At 37.0% G+C, this 16147-nt stretch overlaps 3 protein-coding genes across 3 annotated transcripts in view; 2 read left to right on the top strand and 1 right to left on the bottom strand.

The window, feature by feature from the left end:
- The first annotated feature begins 417 nt into the window (after positions 1-417).
- LOC140950059 (cation channel sperm-associated protein 3-like) lies at positions 418-7332 on the top strand. Its single transcript, XM_073399222.1, has 9 exons — positions 418-535; positions 1576-1642; positions 2596-2896; positions 3881-4113; positions 4612-4737; positions 4935-5000; positions 5484-5546; positions 5772-5929; positions 6972-7332. Exons 1-9 carry the CDS (start codon positions 495-497, stop codon positions 7123-7125), a joined length of 1209 nt encoding a protein of 402 aa, XP_073255323.1. The 5' UTR covers positions 418-494; the 3' UTR covers positions 7126-7332.
- Positions 7333-7487: 155 nt separating this feature from the next.
- LOC140950060 (cilia- and flagella-associated protein 68-like) lies at positions 7488-8933 on the bottom strand. Its single transcript, XM_073399223.1, has 3 exons — positions 8627-8933; positions 8400-8487; positions 7488-7746 (listed from the first exon to the last, which is right to left on the bottom strand). Exons 1-3 carry the CDS (start codon positions 8846-8848, stop codon positions 7619-7621), a joined length of 438 nt encoding a protein of 145 aa, XP_073255324.1. The 5' UTR covers positions 8849-8933; the 3' UTR covers positions 7488-7618.
- An 88-nt stretch (positions 8934-9021) lies between these two features.
- Positions 9022-16147, top strand: part of LOC140950058 (cilia- and flagella-associated protein 91-like) — a 13995-nt gene continuing 6869 nt past the window's right edge. The window contains exons 1-10 of the mRNA XM_073399221.1: positions 9022-9161; positions 9559-9635; positions 10064-10221; positions 10405-10551; positions 11597-11778; positions 12519-12585; positions 12915-13025; positions 13471-13566; positions 14086-14147; positions 15152-15588. Of these exons, the coding sequence (XP_073255322.1) occupies positions 9095-9161; positions 9559-9635; positions 10064-10221; positions 10405-10551; positions 11597-11778; positions 12519-12585; positions 12915-13025; positions 13471-13566; positions 14086-14147; positions 15152-15588 (1404 nt within the window). The 5' untranslated portion in view covers positions 9022-9094. The remainder of the gene's footprint in view (positions 9162-9558; positions 9636-10063; positions 10222-10404; positions 10552-11596; positions 11779-12518; positions 12586-12914; positions 13026-13470; positions 13567-14085; positions 14148-15151; positions 15589-16147) is intronic.

Raw genomic sequence — 16147 nt, 5'->3', positions numbered from 1 at the left:
TGTAAGCATAACTGGGCTACAATCTCAGAGACAATTTGTCCCCAAATGCTCATTTTTGGCAAGTAGGCCTCTTGGACATTGTTCTTTCAGAATATCCTGACAAATCCCATAATTTCAGAAAATTTCATTTTTATGACGTCACACTTTAGTACTCTATAACAGGAAACTTATCTAGGGTAGGGTCAGTGAAAGTGCGCAGATGGAAGATATCTGACATGTATGTTATATATTGGCAACAAAAAGGTCAAAACACTCCGCCAATAATTATCAAATCTTAAAACACAACGATTCACCATGAGGAAATGATGGGTTTTAAGGATATAAAAAATTAAACCATCTTGACAACTTTAAGCACCCCTACCCTGTCATGATTTTTGGTGAGCTCTCCTGTGGCGTAATTTTGTTTGTCACTTGCTGCACGAAAGGGATATCCAGAGATCAGATGACCTGCAGGAACTTTTATCGTGGACTTTTAACGAACTGAATGGAAAACTATGTTTCCAAACGTAAATCAAGCAACTCTTGAGTTGTTACGGTAAATCTCTCGACCGCCTTTAAGAGGGGCCATGAGTTTTTTTTTCGAGTTTTTAACGCAATTAAGGTGATTCCCTAGTTTTGCACTGCGCATCTCTTACTGCGCATAACAAGATGGCCACCGTAAAAAAGAGCATGTGAAGTAATATTATTAAAATGAAGTTGACTGAAGAGAAACGCTGTTGGAATTTTTGCTTGCTGTTGTTTCTTGCCGAGGTGAGACTCAATGTGTTGCGAATGTGCATAACGTAAGCAGTACGCGTGTTGCTGAGTTCGACCTCCTCTCGGAGAACCGCGATAGTGGTTGTTTAACTTGTGCTTACTCACTTTGATTTTCATTTAAACACTTTCTTTATCACATTGTGTCCTAAATGTGATATCTCGATGTAAATTCTGTAAAAACGGACTTTTTAATACTTTCTTCCCCTTTTCACATACATTCTATTTTGAAACTCGCCCCAGTCCTCTCTCAAAAATCGGAGAAAATGCGTTTGGTGCGCACTTTCTGCAGCTCTACCGCAAAAACGAGTACGGTGACCCCCATTTTTTATTTCATGATTTTAATAAGGACAGTGCTTCCTTTCGATGAGAAAAAAATTGGCACAAATCTATGTTCAGTTTTTTGGCAATTTTACTAAATTGTACGGATTGAGCCATCACGGGTCGAAAAGCGCGCGTCCAATTTAATTCTACTTTGGAGCGTGAAGTAAAAACAAGGGCATTAAAGGGCATTTTTCTGGTACGTAAGTGGATAAACAATACATAAAAGTCAAATTCTGTGTGATGTCACATGCATCATCGAAAAAATCTCTCCTTTTTGTCTAGTTTTGCGCTGCCCGCGGTTTTTGTAAAAGGGTCCTAAATAGCCGTATTTGTCAGCATTGTGACGTCAAAACGAGCACGGTGACCCCCACTTTTTATTACTTTTTTATCATCTTCTTGACTTGTTACATCAGTGTACCAAGTTTTAGCTAAAATCTATGTTACGTTCTTTTACTATGGAATCACCTTAAGCTTAACTTGAGTTACTATTTCTGCCAGGAGACGAAAAGGTTCAAGGCGTCGTATAGATGAAAAGTTTCACAGATACATCCAGAAAATAACAACGGTACGATATTTTGATAAACATAGTCAGATGTAGGAAATGTGAAGGCAATACTGAATGTGTTGTAGTTAGTTTTTTAGCTCAGCTCAGGTAATTATAATTTTTATTTTTCTTTTGTTTCAACTAAATTACCACACATTACCATACCCAAAAACAAAAGAAAAACGAAAATTACCTGAGATAAAGAATTGACTTGAACTAAATGCAAAGTAGATCATAGTTAGATGGCTTAGAGTTCACTACCGATGTGTAGCGTACTAGATAGCCTGCTGCCCGTACACGTTCAAGGTTTTCAAGTGGTTGTAAATTTGTACCAATATCAAAAGAGGCCCTGCCGGGGGGGGGGGGGGGGGGGGGTGGTCCCATGTCGCCTGTCTGAATTTTAAAACATCTCGTGTCGGTGTTTATAAATGTTTGTCGATTATTGTCGGCTTTACTGTCACTGTCGCAATTTGGGTGAGGGAGGTTGTCACTTGTTGCGATTTCATTTTACACGCTGTCGCTACTTTTTGGGCCATGTCGCTTGTCGGAATTTACCCTGGCAGGGCCTCTCTATAGGCTTTGTATCCTAACCCTAAATCCCCAAACCTCAGTACATGTAGAGAATTTATAGAAATGCAGGTCACACTGTCGCTCATTTAATAGTGGCTCTAAAAACCTTGACTAACAGCTGATCATGGACACTTTGTGTGAAAAGAAGGCTGGAGGCACCTAAAGTGCTTATACAGATCGAGTGACATTTACAAGGGTGTGCTCTAGCAGCACCCATTAGCCCCCAGCCCCTAACATTTGCTCCCAGGTAACTAGAGAATAATTTAGCTCTTTTTTTATAGAAATCATAATGCTGGGCACCCTGGATTTCACAGGTTCATAGCAGTGGGCACCTCTTACTCTTCTTGAGCACAGCCTTGGATAGTTAACATGTGTTTTGAAAAATGGGATTTGTTTCTTGGCAGAGTCCCTTATTCAATGGATTTATCATGGGCGTGATTGTCCTCAATTCCTTGGTCATTGGATTTGAAACAGTGGAAGAATGGAAGCAAGCACACACCAACGTGTTCAAAGCACTGGATGAGTTCTTCCTGGCAATATACACCATGGAATTTCTAATGAAACTCTATGCTGAACCTAAAGGATACTGGAAAAGCAGTTACAACAGATTTGATTTCTCAATACTTGCCTTGTCATATGTCCAGGTCATCATGGATGAACTTAATGTAGGAGATAAGATTCTTACACCATTACGACTTCTAAGAGGTTTGTGGACCCTTCATAATTATAATATGAACACTTTCTATTACTGTCCCCATAGTGGCTTAAAATGTACTTAAAATGTATTAACAAAACTGGGTACCCATTTTCTGTTACTTTCAGTGTAGATAGCTCTGTCATGTTGAAAATATGTTCTAATTCTGTTCTCTGAAAGCTACAAACTTAATTTTTTGTCATGATATTGTCAGTACAAGTTAATGAATCCATTCCAGGAAAAATAAAACAAAACAGCCCTTATATAATAGTAAACACCTACCTACAAGCTATTTAATGTTGTCAAAACATAATCCTCTGTGGCACAGAGACAAAATCATGCCTTAAGACAAGGCTGTGCTCTAAGAAAAATTGATGGGAACCCAGTGCTCTGAAATTGTGAAATCCAGGGTACCCAGCGCATGATTTATATAAAAAAAACTAAGATTTCTAGGCACCAAAGGCCACCAGGTACTGCTAGATCAAAGCCCTGCTAGACTCATGGAGCTTTGCAGGGTTCTCAATAACAGCCAGTGGCCAGCAAAATTCACCAGCTATTTCACGTGAACTGAGGCCGCCTACTTTTCTTTGAAAAAAAAAAAGACCCCAAAAAGCCAAAATTTAATGTTGTCTGTGTTCTGTTCAAACACTCTAATGTTTGCTCCAGAATGCTAGAAATGCATTCTAAGAGGCCCAAATTTTAAAATGGTGGCATGCCCCTAGACCCCCCTAGTAAAATACCATGCACTTTTGGCGCTTCCAAATTGTGCCTGTGGTGCTAGTTTTTTGCTTCTCCGCCTACTCCAGAGCCTTTGTCACCTACTTAAAACCTTATCGAAAACCCTAGCTTTGGCCAGTTACACAGGTAACCCCCTGGGTAATGTTGCATGATATATAATATTGTGTCAAGTTTTATAGCTATACTTTGGAGACTGAGTAACAGGCCACTTGCTCTTTTTTGGATTTTACACATCAATGCATGCATTTCCTTTGCAGCTGCTCGCACATTGCGGACCATATCCTTCATAGAAGGCTTACAGGTTCTGGTCACTGCATTGATTGATACAATCAGGAATTCAGTGCTAAATGTGGTGATCCTGCTCACTATGCTAATGGCATTCTTTGCTGTTGTTGGTTATTATATTTTTGGTTATGAAGAAGACACTGGTGACAAAGAAAACTGGGGAACTCTCAGTACAGCTATGCTTACCCTCTTCACCTTTGTGACTGTAAGTGCAACTGCCTTTGATATTTTATGATGGGCAGCTGGTATAAACACAGGAGAATAAATAATAATATTGAGATTGGCAGCCATTCTGTTATTCCTCTGCTACCCTAATCTGCCTGGTCTTTTGATGTCTTCTTGCAAGTTCATGCAAAACTGCATTAACTTGAAGCACTGGATTTCTTATCACTTTTTTATTTCTTCTAGTTTTAAAGGCCATTAAAAGTAAAAAGCATGATATGCAAGGCCAGTACAGTCTATATCATTATGGCAATTTAATTTATTCTTTAAATTTCTCTGAGTAGGATTAAGTGTGAGTTGTTGATGATAATGGTTTGAGAAACATTTTAGTTGATCAAAAATTACTTCTTTAGAAAAGAAATTATGGATGTAGTCTCTTCCAATTTGCTCCTACCTTCAGCCTGTAGTCAGCTTTTTGATTATCAGCTAATAACGTAATTCAAAGGTTAAAGGTTCCTCTAACAAGTTACTTCATTTTTAGGTAGATGGCTGGACTGAGATTCAAAAAGATCTTGACAAGAGGCCTTACAGCCAATGGTTTACTGTCATCTTCATTTTCTTGGGACACTTTATCTTTACTAATTTATTTATCGGCATCATAATCATGGTCTGTATATATATTTTTTCCTTCATAATTTTATAACTCAGTTTGTGAAGACAAATTTTTTATGGATAAGTGATTAACTGTCGTACTGACTCTTATTTCCTCTGAAGTCCTATTCTCCTATGATAATTACTATTTCTTTTATTACTTTTCAGCTACAGCCCCTTTATACAAAATAACTTGGTTTGTGTTGTTTACAGAACATACATGAAGCTACTGAGAAGTTTATAACTCAGCAGAGACAAGAAAAAGAAGCTGTGTTACAGGTCAGTGCCAGAGTTTAATATAGTTTGTTGGGTTTGTTGCTTTTAATTAGCTTTTTATACCAGCATGTGTTCCCAACATTTGTAATTCATATGTAACCAGAAAATGCTCTGTTACAACATCAACTTAAATGGAGGAAACAGCAAAGAAAAAGCATTTGGAGAGAAGATGTACTCTTAACATTTTTGTACAATGAAGCTGTCCTTCTCCAGATTATTTAATGAGGAAATGGCAAATTCAATACAAACATTATGTGGTGTACTGAAGTGATTACAGTCAGATGTTTGATACAAGTGTTTTGAAAGGCAGTAAAATGAGCCAGTGGAAATGAAACTGAACAGTAAAATATTAATGGTTTAATAAGGTCAGGACCTTCAAGAAATAATAATTAAAAGTGTAGATAAAATGCAACGTCTATATTTTTAACAAATTCTCTCCTAACATATCATCATAATAATAATATTCTTATTATTGTGCTGTTTTAGATGAAAAAAGATTTTCTCTTTCAAAGACAACATGATGATGTGAAGGAAATGTTGGAAAAGCAGGTGCTCTATAGTGATCATGTATTAAAACATACCACACACATAAGACAGATAGATTGTACTGCACTCAACACTCCCATACTTACAGTATAGATAGAGAAGTATAAAAGTCATGAAACAAAATAACAAACAGACTATGAAATGGAATGAAAAAGGACTATTAATGTTTTGGAATACAGTGTGAAAGAGTGAAAATATTATTATTTTTTGTTTGTTTATTTTTGAAAGAAAAACAGCCAGTATTCCAATTTTGAAGAGATGACACACAGCTTTCAGGAGACACTGAGGCATGATGATTATGTAATTATGTCTGACCCTTGTGCTAATCTAACCTGGATAGAGGCATTTCTGACTACATCAGATCACCTGGACCTCTACATGCACAGGTAATGATACTTAACCAAGCAACACAATTAACTACTGTACAATGTAACCACTGTCAGGAGCCCATAATCTAGAGTGAAACTCCAATACAAGTCCTATGTCTCAGAGTTTTCACAGACCCTGCTCTCTGTATTTGCACACACATTTTCAGGGCTGTTGGCTAAGAGTCAGGGGCCAGAGATTTTCCCCGGCTACTCTTATAGGACACGAAAGGAAAATACAATCAAAAGAACTTCCCAGCCCCTCTTATAAATTAGTACATTTTGTAAAATCCAACTAGTTGTCTATTATCAATGCTTCATTCTGATTGGTTGAGCTACTACTAGGCTATTTGTTATAGCCCACTAGTAGCGCAAACTGCCGGCTTTGAAAACCAAAACAAGAGCTTCAAGTCTATCTGTAACTACAACTAAAGTTGTTTTGTCTCGATATATTAATTTTGACCAACTAGTTGGGCCCATTCGGGCTTGAGGAATAATAGTTGAATACCCCGGCAACTTCAAATTTTAGCAACAGCTAGCCCTTCATTGTGAGCACTTTTGCACATGAAACTGGAAGATCTGCTCTGTCAAGCACATTCAATAGCAAGGCATTTAAAAAACTAAAATGGTATTAAAACATGAATAATAATACCATTAGAACCACTGACAAGAGTCTCAAGAAAGCATGCAAAATAAGGAAAATACGACAGTATAAATATTGTAACTTGCTATGAAGATGACCAATGTACCTTTAGTTGCAAGAACTACCCAAGCAAGTTGACACTTTTCTAGAAATCAAAATTTTAAAGAGGGGAAATGACTTCTGTACAAGTTGTTTGCCACTACAGTGTCATGACGTCAGTAGTAAAGAAATATCTGTTGTGGTTCAATTTTATCCTTAGTTTAAATTTTCTTTTCTTATGTTTTTGGGTATGGTAATGTATGATAATGAGTTTGAAACAAAAGAAAAGAAAACTTAATTGAACCACAACATATCCACTCCAGATTGCGTGGAAGATTGCATATACTGTGTTTTAATATTAAGGTGCTTGCAATATTTCAGATGCCAACAGATTCAATTTCAAGTTGCCAATGTCCTGGCAGATATGGCAGAGATGAAACTAAAAGAACAAGAACAAGAATCAACCCCTTTATCAAGAGGATTGCAATTATTCATGAGAGCAAAGGCAGGATTAGGCAAAAAGACTACACCTTGAAAGAATTACGCCTATAAGCATATGACATGAAACTGAGTGACTGTTTAGAGTTCAGAAAAACAAAAACACTTCATTTTTCTGTCTGGTATTTTTCATGAATACGTGTGCCCTTATTAGTGCAGGCAAGAAGACAATGTTGATATTAACATTTCTAAACAAAACCATTAAAAAACGCTTGGGTATAGTTTTCATTTGCCCTTTATTGAAATTGTAATTTTCTCACTTTTGTGTTTACCGTATCTTAATGTAAAAAATGAGGTTGTATATTTTAATAGAACCAGCAGCTACATTTTTACATGTTGCAAAAAATTATTTTTAAAACAATTGAAAATTTGTACAAATATTTGCAAGATATGGACATATTTAAGGGTGAAAAACATTAGCTCTGATGGTGAAAAACATTTTCTTGTATACGTTTGTAATAAAACCCTTGTTCAATTGATGGAATTGTACAAAAATTCATTAAAAATCCGTATCATGTCCTGTCTTTAATTTATTTTTGTGTCGGTTTAGGATCACCAAAGGCAGCTCTGGATGTAGTTAACAATGAATTATATTGTCTCTTGAGCTGTGGAGGGTCAAGCTCAGGTTGATGGCCTGGAAATGCAGTTGGCTCCCTTGCTAAAATGCAAAAACAAAACAATTTTTTTTAAAATTTATTTGATCATGAATTTGAATTAAATTTGAACCAGTTGATCAAGAATTTGTTTTGAGTGTGACAATGAAATAAGTGCAACACGTGATAAGGAAGGATAAGCACAGTTGGTTAGTGCATAGCCTTCCATGTGGGAGGCACCAAGTTCCATCCTCAGGTGTGAACAAAAATCCTAATTACAACTTCTTTCCTTTCCATGGAGCTTCTAGTAAATTTAAATACCAGTAAAAGGAAGCACTAACAGAGAGAGGGGGGTAAAATGAGCGCATAGCCAGCCTCAGGTTTGTTAATCAGGTGATACTTGATCCAGCAGCACATACTGCCATTTCCCAGTTGCTTATGTTGTTGCGGATTCAAATACACCGGTTGGTTACCTTAGAAAAAAGATAAGACGGCTTTGCATGTTTTATTTTTATGTCGTTTGGAAAAAAAATCCCAAATGGTAGGAAAAGGTTGGCGGGTAAGTGAAAGTATTTCGGTTTGATTTAAAGCCATCATCAGCCCACTAGACAACAAAAGGACAAAGCGCGGGTCATGGCGTTTGTAACACAATCCACTATTATTTTGTCACGCAATAGACTTGTACTTAGGCATAACAAAAACAACAACTTTTACTTACCTTCAAGATGCTTCAAGGATTCTGGTACTTTATTAGTATCGACTGTATTGTATCCAGAACCGTAAGTTGTCTCAAAGTAATGATTATACTGGAAAATTAAATAGAAATTCTTATGAGAGGTCTTGGCATCGTATGTACCGCCAGAATAAATTAAGTTGATCCGTCCATTATTTTATGGTTCATACAAATGTGTTAGCCCGTGTCTACATCTATTACATGTATCTTACCTGTGAAGGAATAGGTTTTGGTTTTGAAATCCTGTTTATATCAAATCGTTGTTCATTCCAGTTTCCTATTAGAGTGCTTGTGTTGTACGAACTCTCTGTATTTGTGCATCTCCAACCAAACTGTTGTAACTTTTTTTCATCTGTGTGATCCCAAACTTCTCCATGTCCCGTCGCTCTAAGTTCACTTACAAAAGGCATTACATTCTGAGAAGCGTAAGTCATGTCGGCAACAACAGATACGGTATTTGAATTGTTAGTTTTCAGTCGATCTGTCGAACGATCTTGAACGGCACTGTGTTGATATGACAACAATTCGATCATCACGCGGGCATGGGCTCTAGTAGTGCGTAAACTGTTTGGTCACTATGGCAACTTGCAAAGTAACTTTCGCGCCGGCCATCTTGTTTTGATAGAACCTAAAAGCAATTTTTCTCCCTGAATGTAGCAAATTATTGTGGTGGGATCACCATGTCTTCGACGCAAACAGTAACACACGGAAAATTGCAGCCATCTAGGACTCATGACTATCTTTACGGTGAGAAATTCTCAGACTTTTTTTAGGAAATCAGTTACCCTGGCTAAGCTATATAAACGACAGAAAGAAGTTGTTTACCGTTTCCTGTAAAAGTATCGATTATTCCATATATAAAACTTTCTACAAATACCCAAACCAATTTGCTGCATTTTACGTTAATATTAATGTTTATTCTTAATTAGAAGTGGAAAGTTATAAAAAGTAAACTCCTTCAACCAAGTGTTTGGAATCAAAAGTTAAAGAATCCAAATTCCTACAAAATAGGACAGAATGGCTATGGTGTCCTTGTTTTTATCATTTTAGCAAATTTCTACCGACCTTGAGGTTACTTGAGGTTAGAATCATTTATATTTATTGGTGGTTCACTCAATCCAAAGAAAACTCCTGTTTCTTTTAGATCCTCTGTTTTCATTGTCAAGTGACAGGGATCATGCCAGATCCACATTCAAGGCCCACACCGGAACTGACAGAATTGTAAGTACATGTACTTATTAAAAAGTGCGGAGGACTGTACATGTAAACCACTCGTAACTTTACTGAAGTTGTTGCTGTCCACTGTCATTTTAATAGGCGACGACTCCTGACTCCTAAAGCCATGGCTTTTAAACCTCCACTCCTACAATGTAATAGCAGCATGAAAAAAATAACCAAAACAATCAACTTACTTGTTTGAAAAATCACAAGAAATAAATACAACAATCCAAAAGTTCTGCCAAAGAGATTGTGAGAATTTAATAATTTGGAAGACAGATTATTTTCCACAACCTGGTTAACTTGCATGCAGGTAGCTCACAATATTATGTTCTTTTTTGGAAGAAAAACTTTATGTGTGTGGGTTTTTTTTTACAGTGTACACACCTGTATGTTTTGATGTTTTTCTTTTTTGGGTGTTATTTCCACAGAAACGGGTACCACACTTCAAGACCATGTTTAGCGATTTGCGCCACTATCCAAGATACAGTATTCACTTGGAAGTAACAGACCCAGTTCCCAAATTTATTCCTCGACAGTGGAGGGGATATGCGGAACAAAACAGAGAAGCTCTCATCAGATACACCACGTAAATTTGGTTTATTGTTTAAAACTGCAGAAAATTATATATACATGTATGACTGTATAATATTACTGTAATTATTGTTTTAGGGGATAAATCCAAGTGTAGGGATTTTTTAGAGTTGTGAGATTTTTACTGAATGTTTTTACTGTAATTTTCATTTAAACTGCACCTTTTCTCCCTGTGTAGATTTAATTATGATCCAACAGTTCAAGTTCCTCCCAAGGATTATCCTCATGTTCCTGTTTCTGGCCAAGACAGATACAAGTATTTTCGCAGACCAATCATCCCATTCTTGCAGCAAGTTCCTCCAGATGTCCTTCTTCAGTCATCCAGGTAAGATACATACTACTTTGTTCAACACTTTTGTTCAAACTACATTGTAGAGGTTATTGCATGCTGTCTATTGAAATTTAGAACATTTTGATACTTAACACAGCAAAGTTAAGTCAATGATACTGATCCATGCATTAATTGTGTTGCTGGAGATGAATTATTCCTCTCCAACAACACAAGAATTCTATTAACAAATGCTGCTTATACTACATGTACAATGCAAAGCAAGGCAATACCACTGCATAACACATACTGATATTAAATTCACATCTTAGTGACTATTATTTTAGCCAGTCAATCACTTGTTAGCCTGGCTACAACACTAGTTTTCTTCTTGCTTTGGAAGAATGTACTACGTATCACCCCAATATAAGAGTCTGAACATGCTTACAAAAATGAATAATTGTCTGCATCTGTTTTAATGTCACAGTTAAACCAAAATGTATTCGTATTTTTCTTAGTATCTTCACATCCGTTTTGCCCTGAAAGAGAGAATCCTATGAAGTTTTTGGTGTATTTCTAATTAAAATAGAATTTGTCTTCGCAGAAGTATATTTTCAAAGTACTTAATTCCTACTTCATCCTGCAACCAGGATAAAATGCCACTTGTGAAGTTCTTTTTAAGTATACTTAAACTCTACTTCACCTGGAAAGAAAATAAGCAGTTATACTTCAAGTATACTCCAAAATATGGCCACTACAACTATACAGTGTTCTACAGTAACTGAGGTAAACTTAAAGTATACTCTTGGTAAATGTAGTATACTTCTAGTATACTTAAAGTCGTCTTTTAGGTACTACAGTATAGCCGGTTATGACATTCACATTTGCCTGGTGCAAAAAGCATAGCTTCCACGGGATTTTTTTCCTCAGAGAGAGCTCCACTATAAGTTTGCTTAAATTGACTCGGAGCAGAAGTCTACGTTTTTTGTGTGTGTTCTGTCTTTCTTACTTAAGAAACCATATTTCTTTATTTAGATAGTGATGATCAATACATTAATTTTATTTAAATAATAACTTATATATTTACTGCACCGTCTTTTAGGTTAGACCCACTTGCTGGTCCTGAATTGGAAGCAGAGAGGCCTCCAACCCCAGCTACACGTACAGTAGAGGTGCAAACAGACTACAGGGATAGTGAAACACAAACAGACCCTTACACACCAGAGTATGTGGTACGACCGGGCTCACAACCTGAACTGCTCACACTGGCAACCCTTTCCTATGGTAATAATATATGCTACATCCTGTGATCATTGTACACAGTACATATTTATATGTGTACTGGAAAGTGTCTTACTACAGAATGAATGTTCTTTAGGTTGTTATTAGATAGCTCGCTTATTTTGTGACTCACAGGTGTAAGCACAGTGTAAATTCATGGTCTCAACAATTTTAATGCGGTCCTCTCAGAAATTAATCAAGACTTATCAGGGTCTCGGGTTACAGTGGTTCACGCAAAAAAAAAAATTTCGAGTATGAAGACTTGCAGATCCTGTTTTCCTCAGGTTTGTGGTCTAGCATATCAGTCAGGTGATCCTTCATCACACATCCTTAATTTTTGGAAAGCAGTGTATACATTCAAGTGGTAGGTCCAGAACAGCCATTGAAGGGATGAGCACCTGACTGATAATCTACTTGTAGATCAGATGATTGGGACTTTGAGATAGTGTGAAAATCTTTTGGCATAAAACTCTTTGCTCTGTGTCAGACATTTTATCCTGATTTTATATTACTTTTTCAGAGCAGGAAATTAATCTTTTCAGTAGATTACATTCATAACATTTGGCTGTAGAATATCTAACAATTCACAGTATAATCTCCTTACTTTGTATTGTTTGGCCTGGTGGGCTCCTCAAAAGATTTCTAACAGTCTTTGCAATATACCTTTTCAGCATTGCAAATGCAAGCTATGTATTCTTAGGTGAAAAACAATGTGATGTGTACATGTAGATTCTTTCCTGTAGGTCATGGTTTGCCAGCAGGATTAGCAGAAGTTGAGATGATTGAGAGAGCCAGAGCTAAACGAGCTTGGTAAGTTGTTTGAAAGACTTTCCCCTTTTTCTATGTGCTTTTAACATGTTTCTGTCTACTAACTGAAAGCAGCCTAGGTACACTGTATACAGGTTATTATAGTCAGGGGAAATCCCTGTCCATCAGGCCCTTTGTAACAAAAGCCATGTAAACAGTAAATTATGTAGTGCAGCACATGCTTTCCTGACATTGCAGTATGCCCATATGCTGTTTGAAGCAGCATTTATTTACTATGTGATTGGCTGATAGGAAGGGAACAGATACGTACCCCTGAAATTTTGAAGGCAGTAAATTTACAAAATCTTTGCTTGATACTTGTTCTCTTTTAGGGAGGCAACTCTTCCAGCTCTAAATGATACAGAAAATCTTGAAAAAAGAAAGAAGATGATGGATGAACAAGAGAGAAGAGAATGGGCTTTCAGAGAACAAGAGATTGAAAAGTGAGGATCTTGCAAAATTGTCATTATCCGCAACTGTCAAAAATGATTATGATATAATAATCGGATTTTTAAACAGATATATCCATTAGCCTATGTGATGGGCTAGCTGTGGTACAAGATTCTTACGTCTGAATAAATCAGTTATTTATAAATTGACAATTATTAAAATTTAGTTAAGAAGTATATTATGAAAATCATACAAACTGGCCATTCAAGTGTTGTTGTACTGTATAAACATCTCAAAATCAAAGTCGCTACAGAGTCGCATTCTTTGTTTTGCCAGTGTTGAAAAGATCTGCCTTAAATATTGCCTTCAACTCTTTCATACATGTATCTTCCTGCAATTAGTTACAGGATTTGTTTCTACTTACGAGTATCTTATTGTTCGTTTAACAGAAGTATGCATTTCCCCCCTCAAATTAGTTGTTCTCTTTCTTTTGCTAAGATTACAAGAAGCAAGACTTGAAGTGTTGAAGAGAATTCTTGAACAGAGAGAAGAGGACCATGCAGAACTGAATACCAAGAGACTTGATAGATTATGGTCAGTTCATGAAACACAACTTATAGTTTGCTGAAGTCTTGAATGTAACTATGTTTTCCTTGATATTCTCTATCAGGCGTAGGACAAACGTCGATATTAACTTTTCACAAAACTCTAATCACTGTCTAATTTGGGTCGACCCAGGATCGTCTGTTGAGTCAGACGTCGAACTTAGGAAGCATAGCTACGCGTTGAACCAATCAACTGAAACAGATCCGTAATATTCTCCTACAACTGCTTTTCTTTGCTCCGTGTCATCCGTGTCGCAAGATGTTGGCAGAATGAGCAAGGACAATAGCAAACTTAATACTGTTAACTAAACAATTGCAACTGATTACCGAACAAAAATGTTTACCTTAATATGATTGTTAACCAGTGAATAATGATCCGGGAAAGTACAGGGATCGCTAATCATAGCACGTAAACAAAATTTGTGCATGGTACATGGCTTTTAAGTCCAAAGGATGGTAGGTATAATTTTCGTCAAATTATTTTTTTGTCTGTTTTATCTTTTTTTAGGTCGAACAAACAACAAGAAAAAGAGAAAAAATTTCAAAGAATTCAAACAGAACATATTAAAAGTGAGTGCTGACTGCCCAGAATTACAGTGCCTCTTAACCTCACAACGATCTTATCTATGATAACTATTTGCTTATGACAACTTGAGATTTGATAAACTACATATACGTTGTTAAGGACAAATTCTTTAGGGCTCTTTATAACTAAACATGTATATCTAATAAACAGCCCGAATGGGCTCTTGACTCAATAGCCCATCACACGGCTGAAGGCCGAATGGACTATTGACTCAGAGGCCATGAGGGCGAGAGGAATAATAATTATTGTCTTAGTAAAATCCAACTAGTTGGTCAAAAATATCGAGACAAAACAACTTTAGCAAGCAAAAGTGCGATTCAGCCGCCATTGTTTTGGTTTTCAAAGCCGGCGCTTTTGGCTACTAGAGGGCTATAACATATAGCCTAGTAGTAGCTCAACCAATTAGAACGCAGTATTGATAATAGACCACTAGTTGGATTTTACTAATTACTGGATAGTGTGTAGCTGTGGCTATGGTTTATGTAGTAAACCCAGGAAACTGCACCGTTTCATATATTAAAAACTTACAGTGAAAATAAAGATGTTAGAAGTACAATATGTACATGTAGTTAGATTACAGATTGGACCTTTTGTTGCTCGCCGATCTAAACACAGACATTCTACACATAACAAAAAACAACATTCTTAGAAATATGATTAGGAGCCAATATTTAAAATATATTGATCATGTTTGCCATTGTCCCAACACTACGCTGACAAAGAAGATGCTGTTTGTGAAGTCTAGGCGTCCATACAAACGAGGCCCTTGGATAAATATCGCTAAATTATCAAAAGTCTCCATTGAGCAGACAAAGAGTTTTAAACAAGATGAGAGTGGTTTCGCTACACTGGTCGACTGTGTAGTTGCCAGTGCAACTGCATGCTAACAGGTTTACCGTCTGGAGGATTTTAACTGTACTGTACTGCACTGTACTGTACTAGTACAATTGAACAGTGCAATAATAGTTGCGGTATGTTTCTTTTCCAGCTGTCAGAAAACTAAATGAAAAACGGCGAACAGTGGAAGGCAAACTAGAGCGACGGCAAATAGTACAAGACTATTCCAACTATGACTCCCAGACCTATGCTCCCATGTCGCGTGTTGGCGTGTTTCTAGACCGCGGTTCTGAACAGTTTAATGTCAAAAGTTACCACTTAAATACCTATCAGGGTCTGTTAGAACTGGAGGCCTCATTACCAGATTTTGTGACTCAGCCCAGAATCCAAGCTCCAAAACCAAAATCAAGTGGAAAAGGAGGATTTGTGAAGAGAAAGCAGCGGCGACAGCGTGAGTTAGAAGAGGTGGCTAATGCGATTGAGTTGGCTAAGAGACCACCAGAGCCTGAGAAACCACTCAAGTTCTTGGTGAAGGTAGAGAAGCCGATTCCACGTCCTCCTACTCCTTCTGTAGAGATTCCATCCCAGGTTAGTAAACAGACCGGCCAGGTCAGCATTTGTATTTCTTTCATCTGAAGTTTTTAATTCTGTCTCGTATACCTGGACTCGACACTCGCAGCACTTAGGTCTCAATTGACGATTAGCTTACATTTAACCTGTGCTGGAACTCTTTCTTAGCATGCAAATTATTCTTCGCAAGAAAAGAAAAACTTAATCTTTTTGGCTAATAGTACAATACTGGCATACAGTCGAGCCTCGATTTAACGAAGTGCCAAGGGACTGGGAAATTTGTTCGTTATATCGAACATCTCGATTAAACGAATTTTCGAAAAAACAGCCAAAGTGTTCGTTATATCTAGGACTTCGTTGTATATAGGTTCGTTAAATCGAAGTTCCACTGTTGTTGTTCGTTTCTTAAGAGTTAGGAAAGAGCAAGTAACAGTAAGAGCGATAAAAACTGATAAATATTTTCAGCGCAAAGATGGTCTCTGTACTTCCTTGTCTCATGTTTGTCGGCAACCATGACACATTACTTTGTAAGGTAAACGTAGACAGACCGTAATCTACAAGTGAATCATACGCGAGT

This window comes from Porites lutea, chromosome 10 (assembly GCF_958299795.1).
Source record: "Porites lutea chromosome 10, jaPorLute2.1, whole genome shotgun sequence".
NCBI classification, from domain to species: Eukaryota; Metazoa; Cnidaria; class Anthozoa; order Scleractinia; family Poritidae; genus Porites; species Porites lutea.
This window is presented reverse-complemented; position numbering and strand designations above follow the sequence as displayed.